Source organism: Oncorhynchus clarkii, chromosome 29 (assembly GCF_045791955.1).
Source record: "Oncorhynchus clarkii lewisi isolate Uvic-CL-2024 chromosome 29, UVic_Ocla_1.0, whole genome shotgun sequence".
Taxonomy (NCBI): Eukaryota; Metazoa; Chordata; class Actinopteri; order Salmoniformes; family Salmonidae; genus Oncorhynchus; species Oncorhynchus clarkii.
Window position 1 is genome coordinate 9360485 of NC_092175.1, and position 16069 is coordinate 9376553.

The 16069-nt window shown below is 42.5% G+C and overlaps 2 protein-coding genes across 3 annotated transcripts in view; one reads left to right on the top strand and one right to left on the bottom strand.

The window, feature by feature from the left end:
* The window catches only part of LOC139388056 (G protein-coupled receptor kinase 5-like), a 33328-nt gene extending 30569 nt beyond the window's left edge, over positions 1–2759 (bottom strand). Inside the window, exon 1 of the mRNA XM_071134570.1 lies at positions 2672–2759. Within this exon, the coding sequence (XP_070990671.1) occupies positions 2672–2723 (52 nt within the window). The 5' untranslated portion in view covers positions 2724–2759. The remainder of the gene's footprint in view (positions 1–2671) is intronic.
* A 5363-nt stretch (positions 2760–8122) lies between these two features.
* Positions 8123–16069, top strand: part of LOC139388313 (tubulin tyrosine ligase-like family, member 11) — a 39910-nt gene continuing 31963 nt past the window's right edge. The window contains exon 1 of one of the 2 annotated variants that reach the window (XM_071134914.1): positions 8123–9390. In XM_071134914.1, coding sequence (XP_070991015.1) covers positions 8821–9390 — 570 coding nt within the window. In that variant the 5' untranslated portion in view covers positions 8123–8820. The remainder of the gene's footprint in view (positions 9391–16069) is intronic. The other variant, XM_071134915.1, reaches the window with a different exon arrangement.

The window sequence follows — 16069 nt, forward strand, 5'->3', positions numbered from 1 at the left end:
AGCGACGACGGACGTAGTCAATATAACTATTTGTTCAGCACTTTTGAAATGTACAGCGATAGAATTCAGAACATGGGCCGTTCTTACAGTGTTCTCCCTGTACAACAGGTCAGAACCGTACGATAAATAAAGGGGGCCTATAAACAGACACTGAAAGCTCTTACAATATTCGATGATTACATTTCTCTAAAACATGTTATAGGCTACATGTGCACCACCAAGTTAGAACAGTAGGTGAAATTAAGAGGTGAAAATAGACTAAATTATTAGGGTGAGGCACATTGAACGCCGTTTGGGTCTTTGTGTGTCGAAAAGGATACACGTCATATAACCTGATTTGACGCGTTAAATAAGCTTTTCATTTGACAGGCCAAATAACACAATTATATTATAGAAGGTTGTGTACAAGCCAAACGCCACCACTACTATCAGTAGCACTGTCAAAGCAGCACACCGGCCACAAACGATGTGTTTACAATACCGCGTTGGTGAAAACAGACCAAATTATTAGGGTGAGGCACACATGGGTTTACCAACAGCTTACTACACAACATACACTTAGTATTACTTTCTTAACTACGGGATACATATCTCTCTGGCATCCTACATACTTTGTCCTTTGACAGCTCTTTGGTCTTGGCCATAGTGGAGTTTGGAGTGTGACTGTTTGAGGTTGTGGACAGGTGTCTTTTATACTGATAACAAGTTCAAACAGGTGCCATTAATACAGGTAACAAGTGGAGGACAGAGGAGCCTCTTAAAGAAGAAGTTACAGGTCTGTGAGAGCCAGAAATCTTGCTTGTTTGTAGGTGACCAAATACTTATTTGCCACCATAATTTGCAAATAAATTCATAAAAAATCCTACAATGTGATTTTCTGGATTTCTTTTCTCTCATTTTGTATGTCATAATTGAAGTATACCTATGATGAAAATTACAGGCCTCTCATCTTTTTAAGTGGGAGAACTTGCACAATTGGTGGCTGACTAAATACTTTTTTGCCCCACTGTAGCTTCCGTCCCTCTCCTCGCTCCTCCCTTTGCTTGAACCAGCAACACAATGACAACTAGCGCACGTTAACTAGCTAGCCATTTCACTTTGGTTACACGAGCCTCATCTTGGGAGTTGATAAGCTTGAAGTCATAAACAGCGCAATGCTTGACGCACAACGAAGAGCTGCTGTCAAAACGCACGAAAGTGCTGTTTGAATGAATGTTTACGCGCCTGCTTCTGCCTACCACCGCTCAGTCAGATACTTAGATACTTGTATGCCCAGTCAGATTATATGCAACGCAGGACACGCTAGATAATATCTAGTAATATCATCAACCATGTGTAGTTAGTTAACTAGTGATTATGATTGATTGTTTTTTATAAGATAAGTTTAATGCTAGCTAGCAACTTACCTTGGCTTCGTTATTGCGTTGGACTAGTTAACTGTAAGGTTGCAAGATTGGATCCCCCGAGCTGACAAGGTGAAAATCTGTTGTTCTGCCCCTGAACAAGGCAGTTAACCCACCGTTACTAGTCCGTCATTGAAAATAAGAATGTGTTCTTAACTGACTTGCCTAGTTAAATAAAGGTTTGTTTTTTAAAAGAAATGTTAAAAAATCAAATCAAACTTTGTCACATGCGCCAAATACAAAAACTGCAGACCTTACCGTGAAATTCTTACTTACAAGTAGAGGTCGACCGATTAATCGGAATGGCCGATTAATTAGGGCCGATTTCAAGTTTTTATAACAATCGGAAATCGGTATTTTTGGGCGCCGATTTGCCGATTGTTATGAAAACTTGAAATCGGCCCTAATTAATCGGCCATTCCGATTCATCGGCTTTTGTATTTGGCGCATGTGACAAAGTTTGATTTGATTTATTCTACGGTTCTGACTTGGTGGACAGGGAGAAAAATGTAAGAACTGTCCATATTCTAGAACTGTCCATATTCTGAGTTCTGTCACTGTACATTTCAAAAGTTCTGGTCAAATAGTTACGTTGACTACGTCTGTCCTACCTTGCTCATTATAATGGCTTAATTCGAAATTATGGATGACCTCTTTTCCACTTGTTGTTCCCTTATGCCAGGGTTTGTACATCTGAATTGTCAGTAGAAACCACATTTGTTTAAACAAGTAATCCATATCAGCTATGTTTTTTTTTTTTTAAAGGCAGTGTAATGAGTCTGAATGAACTGTTTCGCTGCCAGACAAGGCTCCTTCACTTCATCGTGTTGAAAAGAAAACTCTGCTGTTGGGACAGCTTTATGCAGGCCCTAACAGTTTGTGGTCACCTTTATAGTGCAATGAATGTATTGTTTAGTGTTGTGTAGTGGCTTTGCTGGCAAACAAAAAGACGTTTTTCATTTACCCCACCAAGATGTACATGCTAAAATCGTCACTGCCTGTAGCCTACTGTAACCCCCCCACTCATATGTGGCAACACAGCATTGTAACAGAGGTGTAAATAGGCTATGTTTTTCTAAACTTCTTAAACGAATATACTGTACAACTAACTGTAGACGCATCATTACTGACTTCCATGGTTAAATAAAACGAATGCATAAAGACAGACATGTTGACAAGTGACAACCAGAAGAATGTTTTCCTGAAGAAAATGTTTCCTTGCTTCTATATGGTAATGGGAGAAGTAGTTTTTCCTATATCTTTCTTACCTTCCCTGGCACTGATGAGTGCGCTGTTTGCCGCCATACTATCTATTTCCATTGTTGCAGAGTGATGCGGACTGGAACAACTTTCGTTTTTCTCTCCTTTACCTTATTCAAACCATCCATCCGTCTGCAATGACAGATTTAACTACCATCCATTCTACTGATGACGCGCATAGCCTGGTTCTCGTTCTCATGCGGAGAAAGTGTTTCTTAACCAAATACCGATCTAAAAACGCAGTAGCCTACCCTACCCTAACATAAACTTGTTTATCAAAAGTGGGATAAAGTAGGCTAGGCTAAAGCGTTCGATCTGTCAGAGCTTAGGCCTAGAGTAACCGACCAAACGAATACAGGTGCGCCCAGGTGCACCGGCAGCGGCATCACAGGTAGGGTACAAAGGGTGTGGTAAGTGCCTCCCCCCGTAAATCACATTAAGACCACAAGATGTCACAATTCTTTCCCCAACAATTTCCCTGGCTGCCACTGCTCTGGCTCAACACAACTTTTCCTCTGTTTCATCACAACTTTTATAGATATTTATATAATGTTTTTTTAAATATACCAATAGAAAAGCATTAAAATAAGTAATCCACTTTTAGCTAATTTACACAGCATTTTATGTTATAGCTAGCTATGTTTTTAAGAGGGAACTTTTCAATTGGCATCTCTCCCCCTGTTTTCAGTCACAGGTGGGGGCTGGATTAGGCTTGAGCAGTGCAGAAGGTGGGCTCATGAGTTGTGCTCCAATTTGACTGGGGATAGCTTTATTTGTGACCTAGGATGGTGCAATAGCAGAGCATAAGAGAGTTGCCACATCAATGTTACACTGAATGAGTTAGTTATTGTTATTAAATGTTATATTCCAATGTTATTTAATGTTATTAGTTATATTCCAATTAATATTTTTCATGAATTAAAAACAACAATTGAAAACCTTGTGGTCCTGAATGGCCTTTTTTAAGACTGCTGAGATTTAGTGCAATTGTACATAATGGATTGTATGGAAAAGGAACAACACAGAAAGAACACAGAAAATGAATGTGCACGTGAGTTAAAAAGAGGGACTTTACATGAAATCTCCCCATAGTGCGGATATTAATGGTGGCATGTGCAACACCATTTATCCCCCATATTTAATTTAGATCATTCAAATGAGACAACTAGATTTAGCTGTTAGGTATTACTTACTAAATCATTTCTAAATAAAAACGGATTAAATGGATTTTAACACACTTGTGTGAAGCCATAATCTTCTGTCGTAGTACCGGGGTAACTGGCACTCCCCATGAAATAACAAAAACATTTATTTCCCTTTGTAGTTTATTCGCCTAAGCATGATCTTTTTTCCCCTCCAAAATGTGCTTTTTTTTGTGTCAGCAATTATACATTGTTCTTAGGGGGGCTAGTTAGCCCCTAGTACCCTAAGTTGCTGCCAAAGGCAAGCCATGAAAAAAATTATAAAAGTGTACTGCAGTTGAACTGCAGTTATTCTCTACAGGATGCATGAGGTTGTAGGTAACAAGAACATTTCCCAGTACATAGACATATCTGTTAGGTGCAGAAAGCTTAAGTGATTGGTAATCTAACTACACTGTTCAATTTATAATAGCTATTACAGTGAAATAATACCATGCTATTGTTTGAGGAGAGTGAACAGTTAGGAACTTGAAAATGTATCAATAAACCAATTAGGCACATTTGGGCAGACTTGACACAAAATTTTGAACAGATATCTAATGGTTCATTGGATCAGTCTAAAACTTTGCAAATACACTGCTGCCATCTAGTGACCAAAATTGAAATTGCGCCTAACCTGAAATAATGCATTGTGACGTTTCTCTTGCATTTCAAAGATAATGGAACAACAAAAAGAAAACACATATTTTTTTCTTTGTATTATCTTTTACCAGATCTAATGTGTTATATTCTCCTACATGAATTTCACATTTCTGCAAACTTCAACGTGTTTCCTTTCAAATGGTATCAATAATATGCATATCCTTGCTTCAGGGCCCGAGTTACAGACAGTTATATTTTGGTATGTCATTTTAGGCGAAAATTGGAAAAAGTTACACTGCAAAATTACTGTAGTAAAAAAAACGGTTATTTTGGACGTGGTGTTTTCTGCAGTTATACTACACTAGTCAGACTGCAATATTTTTTCTTAAGGGTGGGCACAATACAGGTACTTGTGCAACCTTCACAACCACTAATACCTCACCACACCTTCCGCGTCACTAATCCGCGCAGAGGGAGTGTTGTTAGAAATACAATATTGGCAGCATATCGGAGAAACAGTAGATGAATGTACCTAAAATAGAGAAAGCACGTCCTCTGTTGGTAATAGAACTACAGCACTGCCAGCTTGTCAGCTGTTTTGTCCCTCAAACTCTTCCGTCAGTTGCGTTGTCAAGGGGATCAAAACACAGGCGATGTCCACGGTACAACAAAATGAGATGACCGTTCTCCTAGAAGCGGGATATCATGCTGGCAGCACAATGGTGCATTCCTTTTCAAAATAAGAGTCGCGTTTGGAACCACCTTCGGAAAAATAAATGGATAATTTGATGTACTTTTATTTTTTATATTGTATTATTTATACCAGCATTTCTTTAGAAGGGTTACACACCAATACTGGTATGTTAAAATCTATTGTGTAGGCTATATTTAAAGAAATACCATTTTAATAAAATGAATACCCATTATGTACAAAAGTATGTGGACACCCATTCAAATGAGTGGATTCGGCTATTTCAACCACACTTGTTGCTGACAGGTGTATAAAATCGAGCACACCGCCATGAAATCTCCATAGACAAACATTGTCAGTAGAACGGCCTTACTGAAGAGCTCCGTGTCTTTCAATGTGGCACAGTCATAGGATGCCACCTTTCCCTTCTAGAGCTGCCCCGGTCAACTGTAATTGCTGTTATTACATCTAGGAGCAATAAAGGCTCGTCCACGAAGTGATAGGCCACACAAGCTCACAGAACCGGACCGCAGTGTGCTGAAATGGGTAACGCGTAAAAATCGCCTGTCCTCGGTTGCAGCACTCACTACCGAGTTCCAAACTGCCTTTGGAAGCAATGTCAGCACAATAACTGTTCATCTGGAGCTTCATGAAATGGGCTTCCATGGCTGAGCAGCCGCACACAAACCTAAGATCACCATGCGCAATGCCAAGCGTCGGCTGGAGTGGGGTAAAGCTCGCTGCCATTGGACTCTGGAGCAGTGGAAACAGTAGTCTGACGGACAAATCTGGGTTTGGCAGAAGCCAGGAGAATGCTACCTGCCCGGATGCATAGTGCCAAATGCAAAGTTTGGTGAAGGAGGAATAATGGTCTAAGGTTGTTTTTCATGGTTGGGGCTAGGCCGCTTACTTCCAGTGAAGGGAAACCTTAACGTTACAGCATGCAATGCCATTATAAACGATTATGTGCTTCCAGCTTTGTGGCAACAGTTTGGGGAAGGCCCTTCCCCATTTCAGCATGACAATGCCCCCATGCACAAAGCTAGGTCCATGCAGCAATGGCTCGTCGAAATCGATTCTATGTGTAAAAAGTATAAGTGAGGTTGGAAATATTCAGTTGGGTCTGTCGAATCTATATATGCTGTTTTTTTGTTGGGGGACTGAGGTCTAATTACCCAGCAGCACTTTCTACTCCACCCAGTCCATTCACTGCAATGCAAGACACTATAGGCCTGTTAATTACATATTGGCTTATAGAGAAACTATTCTATGTGCCGAGGCAAAATTGGGGTTGGGAATACTCAGTCGGGTCTGTATCATCTATATATTGTGCTATTTCATGGGGGATTGAGGTCTGAAAACCCAGCAGCACTTTCTACTCCACCCACACTCCATTCACTTGCGATGCAATAAGCCTACACTAGACTCTTAGAAAAAAAGGTGCTATGTAGAAACTAAAATGGTTCTTCGGCTGTCCCCATAGGAGAACCCTTTTGAATAACTATTTTTGGTTGCAGGTAGAACCCATTCTACAGAGGGTTCTACCTGGAAGCCAAAATAGTTTGACCTGGAACCAAAAAGGGTTATCTTATGGGGATCACCGTAGAACCCCTTTGGAACCCTTTAACATATTGGCTTATAGAGAAAAAACTATTCTACATGCCGAGGTAAAAGTGCAATTGGGAATACTCAGTAGGGTCTGTGGAATCTAAATATGGTGTTATTTGTTGTGGGAGTGTTGTGTAAATACCCAGCAGCACTTCCTACTATGCAATGTATAGGCCTATAGTGTATTACAGTGAATGTAGTGGATGCAGTATAAAGTGCAGCTGGGTATTTATACCACAGTCCCCCAAGAAATAACACCTTATACAGTACCAGTCAAAAGTTTGGACACAGCTACTCATTCAAAAACATTTTGTGCGACTATTTTCTACATTGTAGAATAATAGTGAAGACATCAAAACTATGAAATAACACATATGGAATCATGTAGTAACCAAAAAAGTGTTAAACAAATCCAAATATATTTGAGATTTGAGATTCTTCAAAGTAGCCACCCTTTGCCTTGATGACAGCTTTGCAAAACTGCTTTTCCAACAGTCTTGAAGGAGTTCCCACACATGCTGAGCCCTTATTGTCTGCTTTTCCTTCACTCTGCAGTCCAACTCATCCCAAACCATCTCAATTGGGTTGTCTCAGAGGGGAACAAGGGGCGAGTGACACCTGATAGGGTTTTATAAATAAGCATCAACCAGTGGGTCTTGCGACGGGTATACAGAGATGACCAGTTTATAGAGGAGTATAGAGTAATCTCTCATATTAAATACATTTTAATTTGTTTAACACTTTTTTGGTTTCTACATGACTCCATATGTGTTATTTCATAGTATGTATTCACTATTATTATTCTATTTTCTTCTGTAGAAAATAGTAAAAATATAGAAAAACCCTTGAATGAGTAGATGTGTCCAAACTTTTGCCTGGTACTGTATATATTCTACAGACCCTACTGATTAATCCCAACGCCACGTTTACTTCGACACATGGAGTATTTGTTTCTCTATAAGCAAATATGTCATTTATGTGCCTATAATATATGCTTATAGTATGCCTATATTGCAGTGAATGTAGTCAGTGGAATAGAAAGTGCTGCTGGGTATTCTACAGGCCCTACTGAGTGTACCCAACCCAACTTTTCCTCTGCACATAAAATTGTTTTTTCTCTACAGCCCAATATTGTGAACAGTCTAAACATTGTATTGTTCGATAGTGGTGTTCATTTTTTGTAAGGGAAGCATAATTGTTTCCATAAATTCCTTATCCTTATACGCACAATAAAAATGGAAATTAGTTCAAATGTAATATCTTTTCATTGAGTTATTCACATTTGCAATGTTTTGAAATGCGGGCTTTTATTTTGAAGGTTTCAACCTTTCCATGCGAAGTGACGTCATCATTTGTGCTGCTGGCCTTGCGCAATTGTTGCCAAAATGACTCTTCCGCCGACCCAGGCACAGTGACAGCCAGGCAGGGGCACATCTGCCGCACGACAGTCTTGTCCCGATGATCGGACGATATTCACTTGCTATCAATGCATTTGAAAGGTAACTCGATACAATCTGTAGATTAAATGGCGAAATTCGTTTCTGTGGATGACACAAAAGACAACTGATGTGTTACTGTTCGCTAGGTGCAAGCTAGCGGTGTGAGGCAGTCAAGCCAGCAATGTCCACTGGTGTTAGCTAGCCTGCTAGCCCTGCAATTTACTCTACTCAGTGATTGAATAATGATAGCAAGCTATCGCAACCTAAGCAAATATTTGCTTTCCGGGGATGAAACAAAGTGTCTAGCTAGCTAACGTTAGCTATATCTCGTGGGAAGATCTTGCCCAAACCTCACATACAATAGCCTAGTTTAAAGCCTTACTTGGCTAGCTACTAGGCAACTTAACGATGACAGCTGACATGGGCTCTGTCCATGGGAAGTTTCACTGAATCATCTGTAGTCTAGCTGAACTGTCGGCACCGTTGCAACGTTAGGCAAGCTGGTCCACGAGTGGTTACACTGTAGCTAGCGTGTGCCTGGACAGCTATGCAAAATTCTGTTTGTCACTGGCTCACACATTATTTTCGGGCTGTGCGTTATTGCCGAGCCCTGCCTTGTGGTATTGATTCGTATAATGAGTGATCATTATGTAAAAGTGAAGGTTCAACTCGAACAAATGAAATCATCCGGCGAGGGTGTGGAGAAGGAGGAGGCAGATATGATCGAGGATGAGGTGCTGGTGGCATCCCCGCCCGCATCTGTCTCCCCAATCCCGGCTAGTTGTACCCCCGCAGCCCAGAGGGAACCACCCAAGACCACTGTCACTTGCAGGAATCAGAGTAAAAGTAGGAGCAAACTAGGCAAAGATGAGAAGAACACGGGCACCAAGCAGGATTCAGTCCCTGCGCTGCAAGGGACAATAGTAGCTTCCAATGCCAATTCTGGGAAACCTGTGAATCGAAAAGACAATGAGCAGCAGACGCTTCAAATCAAAGGGACTGGGAAGATACTGCAGGGGAAGACGGAAACAAATGGGAACGCTGTTCCCATCCACCTGCCAGAAGACATCAAAGTAGGCCCACACAACAAAGAGGACGCCAACAAAGTTGCGAAGAGGAGGAAGCCAGTCACCGTGGACACGTTCAAAGCCAAAACCTCTTTGGAGGCACTGAAGCTCAGCATCAGGCAGCTCAAATGGAAAGAGGTAAGTCCTTGTTTCATTGATTCATATTTATTGACAAAATGTAGGCTATAGATAGTCAACATGGCCTCTGTGCTTAAGTTAGGGAGTTCAGAAGCCTATGGGCCGGTCCTTGCCATTCCGCCGCCCTCGTTGAGACCAAAAAATGTGGCCCCTGCAAAACTAGTATAGTCCCAGTGAGCTAAATGACACTGAAAATAAGTCTAAAATACGTATTTTTCAGATGTTGAAGTTGCGTTCAATTTAGGTTCTGAATGAAAGGTGAAAAGACGTATTTTCCGTACGTTTAGTACTTATTTTCCAGGACGTTGAGAAGGCATCTTCCGGAAGTTGAATAATACTTATTTTCCAGGACGTTGAGAAGGCATCTTCCGGAAGTTGAATAATACTTATTTTCCAGGACGTTGAGAAGGCATCTTCCGGAAGTTGAATAATACTTATTTTCCAGGACGTTGAGAAGGCATCTTCCGGAAGTTGAATAATACTTATTTTCCAGGACGTTGAGAAGGCATCTTCCGGAAGTTGAATAATACTTATTTTCCAGGACGTTGAGAAGGCATCTTCCGGAAGTTGAATAATACTTATTTTCCAGGACGTTGAGAAGGCATCTTCCGGAAGTTGAATAATACTTATTTTCCGGAAGTTGAAACTAGGTCATTTTTAGGTTCTGAATGAAAGTTGAAAAGATGTCATTTATAGACGTCTATGTTTTGGGCCAAATCAAGGCTGGTCCAGACCTGACCAAATCTGAACCAAATATAGACATCTATAATTGGTTCAGATTTGGTCCGGACCAAAAACCAATATCTGTGGGTGTGGAAATCAAGGCCGGTCCGGACTGCACCAAAAAAAGCAGTGTTAGCTGAAATTGAATTTGATGAATACCCATCTACGTGGTAAGCCTACCGTTTGTAATACACCAAAAAGGACATCTGGACAAGACCAACAAAAAAACAAACATCCAAAAGACATTGGCTCGTGTTTACTGGGGTGTAGTTTACCATGTCAGCCCTCAATGGAATTGTATGAATGACCATCACAGGAGGTTGGTGGCACCTTTTTAATTGGGGAGGACGGGCTTGTGGTAATGGCTGGAGCGGAATGAGTGGAATGGTATCAAGGGGATTTTGACACCTTTCTATCCATATTTAGGCTCCTTTTGGAGGATGGATTGTTGACATACAGTAGCAGTCAAATCCAACCGCACCCTGGAGAGGCACGCTGGGAATGGACACGCAACATATTTTGACTAAGTGGCCACTGCTTATCACAGGGCGACATCAACACTCAACCTAAAAAAAAAAACGTTATGCCACTGGATGAAGCAAATTGTCATTGTTTTGGGGGCAGAATTATGTGAGGTTTTATGTGTTGTTGTTGGGCAGTCATATACCCTGACGAAGACAGCTTGGCTGTCGAAACGTTTTGCATCTGAGCTCCTAGAGTGTGTGGCTCTCCTTTTATTTTCAGGTTGTTGGGCAGTTTACCTCAGAAAAGGCCGCCCGCGTCAATCTGCCGCCGTAGACGTCCGCCTAATCCCGCCTAATGAGCGGGCCGGCCGTGAGTGGCCTACATCTATCAGGGGTGCACGACTCCAGTTTACTGTAGGACTGACGCTTATTCCGCTTGCGTAATAATACAAAACAGCATAAATTACTACAACAACTATATAAAGGAACAACAATGTTATAACCGGTTTAGCAGCTACCACTATACACCCCATTAATCTTTGTTGCATCAACAGCTTTAATCTGTTCGTAGTCTTTTGTCCCTCAAGGGCTTGATAAAGAATAGCATAGAAGGCCTTCAATGTTAGTGTTGATTGACAGTGTCCTACAACACATTGATGAGGTCACTCGGCCTCTGTTAACCCTTTCACACCGGCCTGACCGCTCCAAGTCCCGTATACGGTTACACAGCCTGCACCTGGGTATGTGCCGTCTGAAAGTTGTGCTTAATGGCAAGCAATGTCTTTTAATACATTTATGAGATGGCTAATTGATACGGGTCTCCTCACGTCGCCAGGCGAGCTCCATCTGTTCGGCCCTACAGGCATCGAATGTGACGCAATTAATACCTGCCTTCAGCCATTATCAACGGTGTGGTTCATTATACATGAGACCCAGAGGAGTTTGTGAGAGGTAAACAACTCTCTTTACTATCACCACGGATGACCGTCATGCGTAGAAACGTAATCCTTTCCAAGTCCGCCTCAGCGCATCTGATCTGGTTTCAAAACTTTTGTAGACGGAGGCCCTATACATTACCCTTTGTTCTGACAGATACACCTTTAACATAGTCAAGGGCGTAACTGATCCCCTGTCAGTCTGAAAAGAGGTTGGAGGCATGCAGTGCTGAGGTGTAGTGAGTGATTTCTCACAAATGGAACAGAACAATATCATTTTATTCATATTTAGGGTCCTTTCGAAGGAAGGATTGTTGACATACAGGACCAGTCAAATGTTTAGACACCGACTCATTCAAGGGTTTTTCTCTTTTTTTTATTACTATTTTCTATGTTGTAGAATAATAGTGAAGACATCAAACCTATGGAATAACACATATGGAATCATGTAGTAACCAAAAATGTGTTACACAAATCAAAATATAGTTTCTATTTGAGATTCTTCAAAGTAGCCACCCTTTGCCTTTGACAGCTTTGCACTCTCTTGGCATTCTCTCAACCAGCTTCAATGCTTTCCCAACAGTCTTGAAGGAGTTCCCACATACGCTGAGCACTTGTTGGCTGCTTTTCCTTCACTCTGCTGTCCAACTCATCCCAAACCATCTCAATTGGGTTGAGGTCGAATGATTGTGGAGGCCAGGTCATCTGATGCAGCACTCCATCACTCTTCTTCTTGGTCAAATATCCCTTACACAGCCTGGAGGTGTCCTGTCATTGTCCTGTTGAAAAACAAATGATAGTCCCACTAAGTGCAAAACCAGATAGGATGGCGTATTGCTGCAGAATGCTGTGGTAGCTATGCTGGTTAACTGTCCCTTGAATTCTAAATAAATCACAGACAGTGTCACTAGTAAAGCACCATCACACCACCACCTCCATGCTTCACGGTGGGAACCACACATGCAGAGATCATCCGTTCACCTACTCTGCGTCTCACAAAGACATGGCGGTTGGGACCAAAAATCTCAAATTTGAACTCATCAGACCAAAGGACAGATTTGTACCGGTCTAATGTCCATTGCTTATAGTTCTTGGCCCAAGCAAGTCTCTTATTATTGATGTCCTTTAGTAATGGTTTCTTTGCAGCAATTCAACCACGAATTCCTGATTCACGTACTCCTCTGAACAGTTGATGTTGAGATGTGTCTGTTACTTTAACTCTGAAGCATTTATTTTGGTTGCAATTTCTAAGGCTGGTGACTAATGAACGTATCCTCTGCAGCAGAGGTAACTCTGGGGTTTCCTTTCCTGTGGCGGTCCTCATGAGAGCCAGTTTCATCATAGCACTTGATTGTTTTTGCGACTGCACTTGAAGAAACGTTCAAAGTTCTTGACCTTCATGTCTTTTAAAGTAATGGTGGACTGTTTCTCTTTGCTTGTTTGAGCTGTTCGTACCATAAGATGGACTTGGTCTTTTACCCAAAAAGTATATCTTCTGTATACCACCCCTACCTTGTCACAACACAACTGATTGGCTCAAACCATTTAAGAAGGATATAAATTCCACATATTAACTTAACAAGGCACACCTGTTAATTGAAATGCATTCCAGGTGACTACCTCATGAAGCTGGTTGAGAGAATGCCAAGAGTGTTCAAAGCTGTGGCAAAGTTGTGGCTACTTTGAAGAATCTCAAGTATAAAATATATTTTGATTTGTTTAACACTTTTTGTTGTTGTTGGTTACTACATGATTCCATATGTGTACAAATAAAGAAAATCCTTGAATGAGTAGGTGTGTCCAAACTTTCGACTGGTACTGTATATGTGATATTTGTATCTTTTAAGCATAATTTACATAATTCATTTTAAGTTGGGAATATTTGTGACATGGCCTTTGGCCTTACCCAGGCCTCCTTTGAAACTCTGTTTCATCTGTCGTTGCTTAAGTTGGTGTCATATGAAACTTGCTCTGTAATATGATTTGGTATTTTCAATAACAATTTTCTTACATTCATTTATGAATATTGAAAAATATAAATTATACACTGCTCAAAAAAATAAAAGGGAACACTTAAACAACACAATGTAACTCCCAAGTCAATCAAACTGTCCACTTAGGAAGCAACACTGATTGACAATAAATTTCACATGCTGTTGTGCAAATGGAATAGACAACAGGTGGAAATTATAGGCAATTAGCAAGACACCCCCAATAAAGGAGTGGTTCTGCAGGTGGTGACAACAGACTTCTCAGTTCCTATGCTTCCTGGCTGATGTTTTGGTCACTTTTGAATGCTGGCGGTGCTTTCACTCTAGTGGTAGCATGAGACGGAGTCTACAACCCACACAAGTGGCTCAGGTAGTGCAGCTCATCCAGGATGGGACATCAATGCGAGCTGTGGCAAGAAGGTTTGCTGTGTCTGTCAGCGTAGTGTCCAGAGCTTGGAGGCGCTACCAGGAGACAGGCCAGTACATCAGGAGACGTGGAGGAGGCCGTAGGAGGGCAACAACCCAGCAGCAGGACCGCTACCTCCGCCTTTGTGCAAGGAGGAGCACTGCCAGAGCCCTGCAAAATGACCTCCAGCAGGCCACAAATGTGCATGTGTCTGCTCAAACGGTCAGAAACAGACTCCATGAGGGTGGTATGAGGGCCCAACGTCCACAGGTGAGGGTTGTGCTTACAGCCCAACACCGTGCAGGACGTTTGGCATTTGCCAGAGAACACCAAGATTGGCAAATTCGCCACTGGCGCTCTGTGCTCTTCACAGATGAAAGCAGTGAGCTGAGCACACGTGACAGAGTCTGAAGACGCCATGGAGAATGTTCTGCTGCCTGCAACATCCTCCAGCATGACCGGTTTGGCGGTGGGTCAGTCATGGTGTGTGGTGGCATTTCTTTGGGGGGCCGCACAGTTCCTCTTGCAGGAACTGCTGACACTCTAGCCACATGAGGTCTAGCATTGTCTTGCATTAGGAGGAACCCAGGGCCAACCGCACCAGCATATGGTCTCACAAGGGTCTGAGGATCTCATCTCGGTACCTGTCCACTTAGGAAGCAACACTGATTGACAATAAATTTCACATGCTGTTGTGCAAATGGAATAGACAACAGGTGGAAATTATAGGCAATTAGCAAGACACCCCCAATAAAGGAGTGGTTCTGCAGGTGGTGACAACAGACTTCTCAGTTCCTATGCTTCCTGGCTGATGTTTTGGTCACTTTTGAATGCTGGCGGTGCTTTCACTCTAGTGGTAGCATGAGACGGAGTCTACAACCCACACAAGTGGCTCAGGTAGTGCAGCTCATCCAGGATGGGACATCAATGCGAGCTGTGGCAAGAAGGTTTGCTGTGTCTGTCAGCGTAGTGTCCAGAGCTTGGAGGCGCTACCAGGAGACAGGCCAGTACATCAGGAGACGTGGAGGAGGCCGTAGGAGGGCAACAACCCAGCAGCAGGACCGCTACCTCCGCCTTTGTGCAAGGAGGAGCACTGCCAGAGCCCTGCAAAATGACCTCCAGCAGGCCACAAATGTGCATGTATCTGCTCAAACGGTCAGAAACAGACTCCATGAGGGTGGTATGAGGGCCCAACGTCCACAGGTGAGGGTTGTGCTTACAGCCCAACACCGTGCAGGACGTTTGGCATTTGCCAGAGAACACCAAGATTGGCAAATTCGCCACTGGCGCTCTGTGCTCTTCACAGATGAAAGCAGTGAGCTGAGCACACGTGATAGAGTCTGAAGACGCCATGGAGAATGTTCTGCTGCCTGCAACATCCTCCAGCATGACCGGTTTGGCGGTGGGTCAGTCATGGTGTGTGGTGGCATTTCTTTGGGGGGCCGCACAGCCCTCCATTTGCTCGCCAGAGGTAGCCTGACTGCCATTAGGTACCGAGATGAGATCCTCAGACCCTTGTGAGACCATATGCTGGTGCGGTTGGCCCTGGGTTCCTCCTAATGCAAGACAATGCTAGACCTCATGTGGCTAGAGTGTGTCAGCAGTTCCTGCAAGAGGAAGGCATTGATGCTATGGACTGGCCTGCCCGTTCCCCAGACCTGAATCCAATTGAGCACATCTGGGACATCATGTCTCGCTCCATCCACCAACGCCACATTGCACCACAGACTGTCCAGGAGTTGCGGATGCTTTAGTCCAGGTCTGGGAGGAGATCCCTCAGGAGACCATCCGCCACCTCATCAGGAGCATGCCCAGGTGTTGTAGGGAGGTCATACAGGCACGTGGAGGCCACACACACTACTGAGCCTCATTTTGACTTGTTTTAAGGACATTACATAAAAGTTGGATCAGCCTGTAGTGTAGTTTTCAAAATCCAGACCCCCATGGGTTGATAAATTTGATTTCCATTGATAATTTTTGTGTGATTTTGTTGTCAGCACATTCAACTATGTAAAGAAAAAAGTATTTAATAAGAATATTTCATTCATTCAGATCTAGGATGTGTTATTTTAGTGTTCCCTTGATTTTTTTGAGCAGTGTATATATATTTATATATTTTCATGATAGAGGCTTTGGTAAGGCCAACATGTCATACATTTA